We start from the raw sequence: 13,642 nt of genomic DNA, 5'->3' as shown, positions 1-13,642 counted from the left end.
TGACTGAGGAAGGAGTCTCATGTGTCTGGGCCATGAGGCCAAATAGAGAACACATCATCTGCATATCTTAGCCAGATAGAAGGTTTGAGAGGGGTTGAGTCTATGGCTCATTTTTCAAAATTTTTCATATAAAAATTGGCAAGAGAGTGAGGGGGGGGGGGCATGGCAGTTCTCTCTGTGTTTATAATTTTTTTTTTTGTTTGTAAATTTTGTAAATCTGTTTTTAATCCTTTCCGAGTGCTGTATATAATCCATTAAGCCTCCAGCATGATGATCTCATAGCACTTAAGCCTCAACACATGGACCCTTTGACCAGCTTCCATGCACTGTTGATTCCTCTACCATTGGTTTCTGATGCCAGGACACTTGGCATAAATGAGAGGAAAATAAATTTTGTAAATTCATTTTCCCTCATTTTCTCTCATGCAAAACACACTTCAATCTGCCATTTCATTTTATTATAATCATCCATCTTATAGCATCACATATACCCACGCTTAGTAAAAGTTCTTAAATACATTGTCACCTCCTGTGTCAAACTGCACGATCTCTCTCCCTCACCATTTGGAGGCATAATACTCGGTTCATTTATAGCAGATTCTCATTTATAGCAGATGCTAGATCCAGTGTTCTTGTTTTGAAAATCCCTTTTATCATATGCTGTTTAAAGTAGTTATCCAGTTATCCCTGAGTAATTTTGTAAATTAATTTTCTCTCATTTTCCCTCATCCACTGCATATCGTAGTGGATGCTTACCTCTTAGATTTTTCTGTCAAAAAATCCTCCTATATGTTAAAAACTTTCTTTCATTGACCATAAATTCTAATTTTATTATACTTTATAACCAAGCAGAAAAATATTAATATGATGAAATATATTATTATTATTATTATTATTATTATTATGTGACACCTCAAGGGAGTCCTAAGACTCATCGAGGGAGAGTGTGCCAACAGCATCGAATGATTGATCTCCGTCCAACTACTAACTGTGCTCAAACTTGCTTAAGCTATGTCTTAAAAAACCACATGATCAAAGCCTGAGGTTAAAAATGACCATGTAAAGCCAGTTTACACTCTTCAGTACTGAAAGAAAGAGAACTGAAATATTTTTAATCTCTGCAGTAGTTTGAGGAGAAGAATTATACCATGTAGTCAGTTTGTTGCGTGAAGTTAAGATGGTGTCATCCGCATATGACAGAGGTAGGTGCATGGAAGGGCAGAAGTTACATCCCAAAAGCCTTAGTAAGGGACCTAATCTTTCTTCATATTTGATATTCCATACACCTTCCACTGACTTAGAATATCTTCTTCGTATTTTCTTTAATAACATATAAAATATAAACAGGAGTTGGAACCACTTTAAAACTATAAAAAATGGGGGCAGCGATATCACCGTGCGCCCATTTGTATGCCTACACAGCTACACCTTAATAATAATAATAATTATTATTATTATTATTTATATGGGTAGTCTATAGAGTCAAAAGATTCATTGTAGGAGAACCACTCTATCCATTAATACAATATCTATCATACATCTTAAACCTATTCACTGTTGGAGTGCTTACAACCACCTTTGGTCGTAATTCCAACTAGTCTACACTCTGTTACTAACCACATGCTTAGGCAACTTCCAGTGTGTCCCTTGTTTTCCCTCTACTCCCCATATATTGAAAAATTTCTTTCGTGTCAATCTTATAGAGTCCCTTTAGTACTATAAGTTTCTATCAATCTCCTCTCCTCTGACTATTAGCTAAACTAATAGTTTAGTTTAGCTAATAGTCACACACACACACACCCTCAATCCATTCTTATTGGGAACATTCCACAGACTTGTCACTAGCTTGATCACTCGTCTCTGAATCCTTTGTACCACTTTCTATTCCCCAAAAAATGCAGGTGACCAAATCTGTGCACAGTAGTTAACACGTCTATCATGTGGCCAAATCATAGCCTTATAAAGAGGGATAATAACCTGTCTATCTTTACTTGTCAATGCATTCTTCGGCATCCAAGTAATCTGAGCTATTTTGCCAATGCTTGCAGTATGTGCTCTGAATGTCAAATCTCTAGCCACCATCATCCCCAGATGCCTAGCCTCATCGGTTGCCTGTAAACTAGTACCATCAATATGATACAAAGTGTGTAATATTTTCATGCCAAAGTGCATTTACATTTACCTTACATTTTACAACATTGAATTGACAACCATTGTCCTTTACTCACCCTGCTAATTTATTTAAATCATTTTGTAAGATATCTACTTCACCTTTATCAACCATTGTCTTAGTTTTGCCTCATCGGGAAACAACTGAATGTCCCCATTCAAATCTTTCACTGTATCATTAATGTACAAATTATACAGTAGTGGTTCTAGTATAGCACCCTGGGGGGAACTCTACTAGTCACTCTCATTTGCCTCGATTCCACTCCACCATACACCATCCTGTGATGTCTGTCTATCAGCCACATTCCTATCCATGCCACCAGCCTCCTATCTATTCCCATTTTCTCCAACTTATGCAATAGTTTTACATGCTGTATTCTGTCAAATGCCTTCACCGAGCCCAGCAATATCATGGTGTAGCCATTTCCTTTATCCAGTGCCACTATCACCTTATTATAAAATGTGAATAAATTACTGAGGCAGGACCTACCTTTTACAGAAACATGCTGTCCCCTATAGAGTATCATATTCCTATCTGCCCATTGATGAATTTTACTTTTAAACAACTTTTCCAATACTTTAACCACCATTCCAGAGATACTAAGTGGTGAGTAATTTTCTGCTTCTGTATTGGAACCTCCTTTATGCAAAGGAACTATCTTACCCTCTTTCCACTCCCTTGGAATCTTACCAGAGCTGAGACATAGATTAAACATCATCGTCAGAGACACTGCCCATTCATTTTCACATTCTCATGGCACAATAGCTGACATACCACCCAGACCCACTGCTGTATTCACATTGATATTTTTCAATAGACTGAGTACCTCCAGTTCATCAACCTCAATGCTCATATCAGTTTTTGTCACCTCAGTAACTGCAAAGTCACTTGCCTGGATGATATAGCTTTTGCAAAGTGATCACTTAGTAACTAATCTATTTCTTTTGCTTCTGTCACTTTCCTCCCATCAGCATTAAGTAAAGTAATCTTTCCATAATCATTCTTTCTTTTACTTGCTACATAGCGAAAAAACTTATATGAATTTACTTTGGCCTGCTAAGCTAATTTTCTCTCATAATCTGATTTAGAATGGATACTCTTAATTATGTCTCCCATGATAATTGCTCTGCCTGCAGTCATTGTGCTAATCTGCTGATGGATGTCATCCACATTTTCTTCTGTACCCTAAGGTTTAAATCAGCAACCAACAATATATTTTGCCCTGTTGGTCTCTATCTCACACCTGACAGCCTCAAATGAACCATTCACCTCAGATCTACAATCTTCCTGAACTTCTATTTTTTTTTTGGTTGAAATTCTTCTGCTCTCATTAATAATACCCAACCACTCCTGCCCTATTTATTCTATCTTCTGTGAAAATATAATATCCATTACATTTAATCCCTGTGACTACATTATTCTATGACAACCACGTCTCGCTGATCCCAATAATTTTTGACCAAGTTGATCTGATCAATGCATGTTGTCTGTATATTCATCTGGACCCCCAGTTCTGTAGCAGCAACCAACAATATAGTTTGTCTTATTGACATCTCCCCTCAATGGCTTACTTTAGTGAATATGGGAGTTGCAAACCTGAGGTGCTTAATGGCAGACCCTGCCTTACTTCATGTAGTATACATCTGTTATATTACCTAATGGCAGACTTTGCCTCACTTCAAGTAATATACATCTTTTATATTATTTGTAGACCAGTGCCTATCCCTCTTTCTTTTCTTCTTACTCTTTCTCTCCAATGCTATCAGAGTATTCCAAGGCTTGGGGGTGAATCTTTCCTATTTTACTATTTCTTTCTGTCTTATGCAGTGGGAGTCTGCCTTCTCTCTGAAGTATTTGCCTCACCTAGTAGACTGAAGTCAAACCCCACCTGGTCAACGTGGGATGAAATTGGGATCAAAACACCAAGATATGTGGAAAGGGCCTCTGCATCTCTAACTACTTTTTCTTGCAGTGACCTCACACCAAAATACTAATATATTTGTGCCTTATAATAGATCTCATACTGCATCAGTTGTTACACAGAATAATCGGAGCCACTTTCAGGGCTCAGGCAGAGGGCAGGGTCCTGTTCGAGAAGTATTTTGCAGTCTCCAACACAAGTCAGTGTTAATGTGAATAAGAAACACAGAAGATATGGGATTAATCTCAGAGGTGAACTTTATGTCGGCACTTGGAAAGAGGTCTACAGATGAGTACTCTTAATATTGTCTGTAAAGAGATGGAAAGGTATAAAATTGACATACTGGGAATTACCGAGACTAGATGGAATGGAGAAGGTCATTTCAAAAGACAGGATAGTAAAGTAGTTATTTATTCAGGAGGTGACTCAAAACATCATGGAGTAGCTGGGGTACTGAGAAAAGTTCAGGCAAGAGCTCTTCTTGGTTATAATCCTGTTCATGACAGGATACTTTGTAATAGACTTAAGGCTCATCCTACAACTGTGCCTATCATTGTCATTTATACACCCACACAGATAGGCTTGATGAAACAAAAACCTAAAGACTTTGTTGGACTACCTGCCAAGAAGGGATGTACTTTTTGTCATAGTGGACTTGCATTCAATGCAAAAGTGGTAAAGAGTATGAGAGTGATTCCTGGAGGAATGTTTGGTCTGGGTGAATGTAACACCCATAGTGAAAGACTTGGAATTTTCCCATGATAACAGATTAGTTATTACCAATATCTGCTTCCAGAAACACCCACAATGGACCTATAATTCGACGTCTAATATTGATATCCAGATACCATATGGTATCTGGATATCCAGTGAATTGATGGATGGATATTGCTTTCTATCTCGCACCAGACAGCCTCAAATGAACCATTTCCCCTCAGATCTACAATCTTTCTTAACTTTTATTTTTGTTGAAGTTCTTCAGCTGTCATTAGTAATACCCCTCCTCCTGTCCTATTTTCTCTTTCTTCTCTGAAAATACAACATCCATTACATTCACATCATTCTCTGAAAACCAGGTCTCTGTGATGCCAATAATCCACTGTGATGTTTTTGCAATTTTAGCAATATGATCCCTGAACTTCAAGCCTCTGTCTTCCATCACTATGACATCTCTCATCTCTTCCACCTCCTTCAAAATTTCCCCATTAATTGTATATTCTGCAACCCAACTTTGCATTATCAGCAAACAACTGCATATTTCCTGTTAAGCCTGTCCCAATACCATAACATACAAGTGAAACAATAATTGCTCCAAGACAATTCACTGTGGTACTCTGCTAACAACCTTCCTCTTTTGGAATACCACTTCTCCATATGCATCCCACTGATACCTATCCGATAGCCAATTACCTATCTGACTAACTTATTTTATTTTATTTTTTTGAAGTCATATTTACTTATACGAGTTGCCAAAGGGTGTACCACCTTATTATTAATTTACTCTGGATTTAGAGAAAGATGTTGGAAGTTTATTTTCCACTTGGTTAGACTATAATAAATTTAGTTTAATCCTTTACCCAAGTGTAGGCAAACAAAGTTTACGCCTGATGTAGTTCAGGACTGAGGCAACTCGTAGCAAAGGTGGACCAAGCTCTCATCGCTCCTTGTCTCAGTATGACCTCTCCATTGCTTCTGCCTTAGTATCACCACTTCTGGGTCTGCCTCTCACTGACGAGACCTCAATAAAGGTCAACACCAGTCTGGGTAGTGGCCCTTCCCTTAATGCATAGCAAAGATGGATGGATATTGCTTTCTGCAAAGAGATGTGCTTTGTTATGGGAGATCCTGAGACAGGGAGTGATGAGAGCTTGGTCCACCTTTGCTACAAGTTGCCTCAGTCCTGAACTACTTCGGACGCAAACTTTGTTTGCCTACACTTGGGTAAAGGATTAAACTAAATTTATTACAATTAACTTATCTCTTATTCAGTTCCATTCGTTTCACTTCAGTTATCCACTTGTCATGTTTAATGTATCCAAGACCTCTGAAAAATCCAAGTATACCTCTGTATATACTATCCAGTGAATTTGTCACTTTCTTGTAGTATATGAGTAGATTGCTAAACCATGATCTCTTCTTTACAAACTCATGTTGACCATCATTGCTATTTTCAACTCAATTCTGAATCCCAGTCCTCACCCTCTCTAACACCTTAACATCAACACCACACACACACACACACACACACACACACACACACACACACACACACACACACACACAGACAGGTCGGTCTATAATTTGTAGTCTCAGTCTTAGAGCCAGAGAATTCAAATTGAAAGGATTCTCATTTGATTTCAGACTGAGAATTTGATCACGCATATTAGCAGATACCAGCCTCATAACAGAAAGAATCATGCAGAGTGTAGTTTACATAGTTAAGATGGACAGCGGTTGTCAAACCTGTATGTTGAAATTCAGTTAGGAATAGGAGGTAAGGTCTGAATATCTGTAAGTTCTTGTTTAACATCATTTATGTTTGCATTTAGCTACAAGTGTATTTGGCATGAATGCAGGAGTAATTTTATTTTTTTATAGGTTTTTGTTGTTTGGTGTGTTTTTGGTATTGTTATTTAGAGGAGGATTTTTTTAATCCAGCATTACTCTAATTGCTTATCTTAAAAACGTGAGTAAAACACACCTATGCACAGTAAAATATATGTTTAATAAATTATAATTACAGTAGGCCTTTCCCTCCCATCTGTGGGGAATACGTTCCAAAATCCCATGGATACCTGAAACCACGGATAGTACTGAATCCTATATATACTATGTTTTTTCCTATACTTACATACCGATGATAAAGTTTAATTTATAAATTAGGCACAGTAAGAGATTAACAACAATAACTAATAATAAAATAGAACAATTATAACATATACTGTAATAAGAGTTATGTGAATGGAATCTTAGCAACCTCGGCATATGATTTTTTTTTCTTTCTTTATGAAGTCAAGAACTTTTACCTTTTCACTTAAAATAAGTGTTTTACAGTTGGCATATCTGAATCACCAGCATCGCTACTCTTGCACTGCTGTGGGGCTATTATTAAGTAAAATAAGGTTTACTTGAACACAAGCACTGCAATGCTATGACAATTGATCTGTTAACCAAGACAGCTGCTAAGTGACTAACTGGTGGATAATGTATACAGTACAGCATGGATATGCTGAACAAAGCGATGATTCACGTCCTAGGTGGGGCAATGCGAGATTTCATCACACTACTCTAAAACATAAATTAAAAACTTAGAACTTTTGAATTGTTTCTTTCTGGAATTTTCCATTTAATATTTTTGGACCAAGTTTGATCGCATGTAACTGAATCCATGGATAGCAAGCCTGCAGTTAGGGGGGAGGTGGACTACTGTAATTATTATTGTTATTGTAGTAATCTCCATGGACTCACTAGACTCATCATGAGAGATCCATTTAACTAGTAACATGTCTATCATATTGAACTGTGAAATCATTTACACTCCCTCCATTTACAACAAACACACTCTGGTAATTCAATTTATTCCACTCACCAAGTAAAATATATCTACTCTTCACACCCTTCCTCACCATGTCATTACACAACTTCCAGGGATAACCCCTCATTCTTCCCATGTTATTCTTCACTCTTTTTATAATTCTGCTTCTGTATTAATTATACAGATATTTCTGTTTAATTATCTTCCCATATTCACACCAGGATGAATGACAAACTTTTACTGCCACCTTGACTGTAGGATGGGGTGGGAGGCACATATTCTGCCCCAGTTTGCATGTTTACATGTTGCTGAACATGCCACGTGTCATGAGGTTTTCTTTGATTGCAACCAAATGTGCATTAAGGTGGGGGGGAGAGAAAGTAATGTGTTTGTTTTGGAATATATTAGAAAACAATCATTAAGGAAGATGTTATATTTGGTTGGTATATTTGAATTACTAAAGATGTAGATATGTGAACCAATGTTACTGATCCATATGAGAATGGCAAATATAAGGAAAAGAACAGACAGCTGTGAACAGAAAAAATTTCATTATGGGCAAAGGAATTATTATTTACAATTGTGTTATTATATTTGTGTATCCAGTGTGTTGTTTAGGTAGAACTAATTACATGTGATCCTATGAAATCTAAACATGTATATTGGTTGGCATTTATGATGGGCATAATAATAATAATTAAACTTATGAGGAGTTGGAAAGAGCTGTATGTTGCTATTTGTTTTTACATAGAGCTGTATGTAACAAATAAACAGACAGCTATTAAACAAATAAACAGACAGCTATTAAACAAATAGCAGCATACAGCTTTTAAACAAATAGTTGTATGTTGCTATTTGTTTTTGATTTTATATATGTTTCAAATTAGCAACATCAGTAAAGCATAAAAAACTTTTATTATTATAAAATAGTAAAGAAATTTATTCTCACTACAAATTATACCATATTCTAATAACAAATTTGAACCAAATTGCAAATATTGAAAGTTCACTGTTCATAATTAATAATTATTACAATAATTAATATATTGAATGGAATGTTTTTGATATATTATGATTCCTCTGTTTTTTTTTTCTTTTTGGAATTTCAGTTAGAACGCCCTCGTAGTTATTCTCTTCCAACTCGGCTCACATCCCAGGTTGGCATCCCAGTACTTAGTCAATTGAAACCACTTTACACCAACTTCACAACACAGACATACCGCTTTCATACTGGGCTTGGAGCTGAGCTTCACATTCATGAAATAATGGCAGAAAGCAAACTTGCTTTCATATTTCCACAGCTGCTATTGTATGTATTATTTTAATTTTATGCTATATCATTTCTTATGCACATTATGTAAATCAAGAATATTTTATATCGTTTTGTGTTTTGTGTCATCAGCATTTGTATTTCAGTTAACACAGAATAATGAAATGAAATTTGTACTCATTTCTTTAGGTTATTATAATTATTGCTACTACCACTATTGTCTTTCTAAGAGTTTGAAGTCCAACAGCACAACCTGCACAAATTACTCAAATTTCTACTTTATACCAAACTAACACAATGTAAACTACAGTTGCAGTTTGGTAAATAAATAAATAAAAAATTCTGCACCAGATACATAATGTGTCCTGCTGCGTATTTAGAAGTTTTCAAAATTGATTTTTGTGTCATGGCGAAAGGCTTAACGTTGGTTATGCATTTTTACTAAATAGCTTAAGGAAATTACAACGTATACTAGGATATACATTAAATTAATTTTAATACACTTCCAACAAGACACGTGCACGCAAGTACAACAAACAGTAAATGAGGACGAAGCAGAAAGCTATTCTTTCTCCTAAAAGTCCTGATGGTGCCGCCCTAGCAGGCCATGTTGATATTCTTGGGCATTTAGGCTGAAGGTCTTCTGATGTAGGTTTCCCAAATTTGGGGCAGTTTCATGCAACCAAATTTGTTGAGGTTTGGATTGTTTCTTAGGGCTGAGGCTGATTCCATGAAAAGCCTTTCGTATTTGAATTTACTACGGTGTATTATCGTTGCTTTCTTCCACCGTATTCTATGGCGAGTATTCAGCGCATGGTCTGCAAGACCAGAGTGGCTGTATTGGTGAAACCAGGTGTAGTCCTTGTGTTCTGAAATTCTGATATTAGCTGTCCTGCCTGTTTGGCCAAAGTAGGACAGCTTACAGCTGCAAGGGATCTGGTATACACCAGGTAGGTCTGGTGGGGGAGGTTGGTCTTTAGTAGAACAGATAAGGGATGCTAATTTTTTATATGGTCTGTAACAAGAAGTTAAGTCATGTTTTTTTTAGGATTTTTGCAATTTTTTCCAAGGTGCCTCGGATATAGGGTATGGTGATGGATTTAGAGTAATCCATCACCATACCCACACATCAAAACTGACCATTACGTCAGTGTGTTTGAGTCTTACACTCAAACACACTGATGTAATGGTCAGTTTTCATGTCTCCTCCTTATTCACGAATATCCCCCTCAAAGAATCTTTAGAGCTAATCCAAGCTAAATTTCCTCCCGATATCACAGCCCTATTTCAGTTCACAATGAACTCAGGCTATTTTGTTTAGCAAGGAAAATTGTACAAACAAATAGAGGGGACAGCCATGGGTTCTCGACTCTTGCCACCCTTGGCCAACTTTTATATGGAAACTTTTGAAGAGAAAGCCTTAAACTCTTCCCCGCAAAAACCAACCATATGGCTTTGCTATGTTGATTATGTGTTTGCTATTTGGCGACATGGCTCTGATGCACTCCTCTCCTTCCTGACACACTTAAACAACCAACACCCCAGAATCCAATTCACCCTGGAAGAACTAAAAAAACAACTGCATTACTTTCTTAGACACGCTAGTCACCCACCAGCCTGATGGAACCTTGATTTTCTCAGTCTATAGAAAACCCACCCATACAGGCAGAAACATTCACCAACAATCCCCCCCCCCCCCACCTCACAACAATATGGAGTCATTAAGACACTACACAACAGGGCTAAACTTATCTGTTCAAATGACAATGCCCTAACCACAAAACTAAGCTACATTCTCAACACTTTTTCAGCCAATGGCTATCCCCCCCCCCCCTCAAAAAATCCAAAAAATATCAGCTCAGCTAACACCTTTTTTTATTCCCGTATACGGGAGTAGGCGAGGCCATTTAGCCCTATCTAACTTTTGGAGACTGAGTGGTCAGTTCAATCTCCACTGGTACCCAATCAGAGACAGATGGCCTAAGGCTATCACTAATTAAGCGGTGTGCAGTGAAGAGAGACGGCTCAAATGTGCCGCCATCTCGTGGTCCCTAATCCTACCACAATATATTTAATGTCTGAAATAATGTGGGTTCTATACGGTCGATTTTTTTGAGTTTACAGGACGAAAAAACCCGAGTTTCCGGGAGGAAAAACCTGCTTGCCCGTGCCAGAGATCGACTAACTCGGGAACCGGTCGAAAAAAGGCTTAGAAAAATTTCCTCTAGTCGCCGACTAGACTCGAAACCAAGCCTTCCTTCGTGCGGCCAAGCACGGTGGTGTGCCAACGCCACATCCACTGAGCTACACAGGCTCTTCCAAAAAATATTGAAACCAATAAATCACAATCTCCCCTCACAACAAAGATTACTCTAAATCCATCACCATACCCTATATCCAAGCTACCTCGGAAAAAATTGCAAAAATCCTAAAAAAACATGACTTAACTTCTTGTTACAGACCATATAAAAAATTGGCATCCCTTATCCGTTCTACTAAAGACCAATCTCCCCCCCCCCCCCCCAGATCTACCTGGTGTATACCAGGTCCCTTGCAGCTGTAAGCTGTCCTACTTTAGCTAAATAGGCAGGACAGCTAATATCAGAATTTCAGAACACAAGGACTACATCTTGTTTCACCAATACAGCCACTCTGGTCTTGCAGACCATGCACTGGATACCCGCCATAGAATACGGTGGAAGAAAGTAACGATAATACACTGTAGAAAATTCAAATACGAAAGGCTTTTCATGGAATCAGCCTCAGCCCTAAGAAACAATCCAAACTCAACAAATTTGGTTGCATGAGACTGTGCCAAATTTGGGAAACCTATATCAGAAGACCTTCAGCCCAATCGCCCAAGAATACCAACATGGCCTGCTAGAGGGCACCATCAGGACTTTTAGGAGAAAGAATAGATTCCTGCTTTGTCCTCATTTACTGTTTGTTGTGCTTGCATGCACGTGACGTTGCCGAAATATTGGAAGTGTATTAAAATTAATTTAATGTATATCCTGGTATACATTGTAATTTCCTTAAGCTATTTCGTAAAAAAAGTGTCATGGCAAGCATTAAAAATATCTTTACCATAAGTTTCACTTTCTGTGTGCACACGCACGCAATATTTTTGAATGTGACTCCTCCATCAAAATGTATGACAAAACACACACAGACACACACACAGAGAGAGAGGGGGGGGGGGAGTTTTGAATTTAAAACACATAGGTAATGTTTTGAATTTTTCTGAAGTTATGTTTATTCTCCACACACACAATTTGACAAGAAATACATTCATCTCTTTATTTCAGTTGCTGTAGTTGTAACCGTAAATAATTGTAACAATAACTTTGAAGAAAGAATAATTTTAGAGAAGAATATACGAGCATTGTGTTTTTGACTGTATTAAAAGCAAAAAACTGTTTTAAAAAAAAAAAAAAAAAAAAAAAAAATTCTTCTTTTCTTTCTTTTTTTTTTTTTTTTTTTCATGGGAATACCCCTTCCTCCACAGCATACAACAGTTAGAAAACCTAGAGTTCAGCGACAAGAGGTGAGCTAAGGGTAAGATTATCTGGAAACTTTTTTCTAGACCAAAGTTGCAGCTTTTCTAAGCAATTTCAGCCCTCTAATGAACAGGAAATGGTGTTATCTGAAAGAGGTTTTATGACTAAAAAGTACTAAAAATTAAACAAGGATTTTTTATTGGCTGTAAATTTGAAACTTATAACCAGTTCTATATACACAAAACTGGTGGCTTCTTCAGAGTTTATAATAGGCACAAAAAACAAAGAGATAACAAGAAAGTTGTCCAAATGCTGAAAATTCATTACAAAAGAATATATAATTCTAGTAGCAAGGCTTATACGTTGGTCACACATAACTGGTAATTAGCTTAAGGAATTAACAATGCATATAAAGGATATTAATTAAAGGCAACTTTAATGAATAACTTCAATATTTCGGCAACGTCATGTTGCCATCTTCAGGAACATAAAAATATGGTATGTGCACACAGTCACTAACAAAAGCAAATGAGGAAGAAGGCAAGAAACTAATATTGTTCCTAAAGTCCTAATGGTGCCCTCTGGCAGGCTAATTTCGTTGTCTTGGCCGTTGGGTTGAAGTTCTCATAATGTAAGTCTCCCAAATTTGGGTAGTTTCATGCACCCAAATTTGTTGAGGTTTGGAACGTTTTTTAGAGCTGCTGATGATTCCTTGAATAATCTTTCGTAGTTAAACTTGCTGCGGTGTATTATTTTTGATTTCTTCCAACGATTTCTATGGTGGGTATCTAAGGCATGGTCTGCCAGCCCAGAGCGGCTGTACTGGTGAAACCGGATGTAGTTTTTGTGTTCTGAAATCCTGATATTTGTTGTCCTGCCTGTTTGGCCAAAATAGGACAATTTGCAGCTGCAAGGGACCTGGTATACACCAGGTAGGTCTAGGGGAAGTGGTTGGTCTTTGGCAGAGCGGATAAGGGATGCCAACTTTTTATATTGTCTATAACAAGAAGTCAGGTCATATTTTTTGAGGGTATTGGTTATTTTCTCAGAGGTGCCCTGGATGTAGGGGTTGGTAATAGATTTGGTGTAATCTTTATTGTGGAGGAGGATTGTGGTTTACTGGTTTTAGTATTTTTTGGATTTTCTGGGGGTTATAGCCATTGGTTAAGAAAGTGTTGAGGATGTGGTTTAATTCAGTGGTTAGAGCATCGTCATCTGAGCAGATTAATTTTGCCCTGTTATATAG

General features: G+C 37.3%; 1 protein-coding gene across 4 annotated transcripts in view; it reads left to right on the top strand.

Moving 5' to 3' along the window:
• Positions 1-13,642, top strand: part of LOC150107404 (inositol polyphosphate-4-phosphatase type I A) — a 484,038-nt gene that overhangs the window by 208,408 nt on the left and 261,988 nt on the right. For all 4 annotated transcript variants that reach the window (XM_090391868.1, XM_090391866.1, XM_090391867.1 and 1 more), the window contains exon 11: positions 8,736-8,935. In XM_090391868.1, the coding sequence (XP_090247994.1) occupies positions 8,736-8,935 (200 nt within the window). The remainder of the gene's footprint in view (positions 1-8,735; positions 8,936-13,642) is intronic.

Source organism: Typopeltis vanoorti, chromosome 4 (assembly GCF_054136105.1).
Source record: "Typopeltis vanoorti isolate ZY-2024b chromosome 4, IOZ_Tvanoo_1.0, whole genome shotgun sequence".
Lineage (NCBI taxonomy): Eukaryota > Metazoa > Arthropoda > Arachnida > Uropygi > Thelyphonidae > Typopeltis > Typopeltis vanoorti.
Note: the sequence above shows the minus strand (reverse complement) of the source record. Positions and strands in the feature narration are given on the sequence as shown.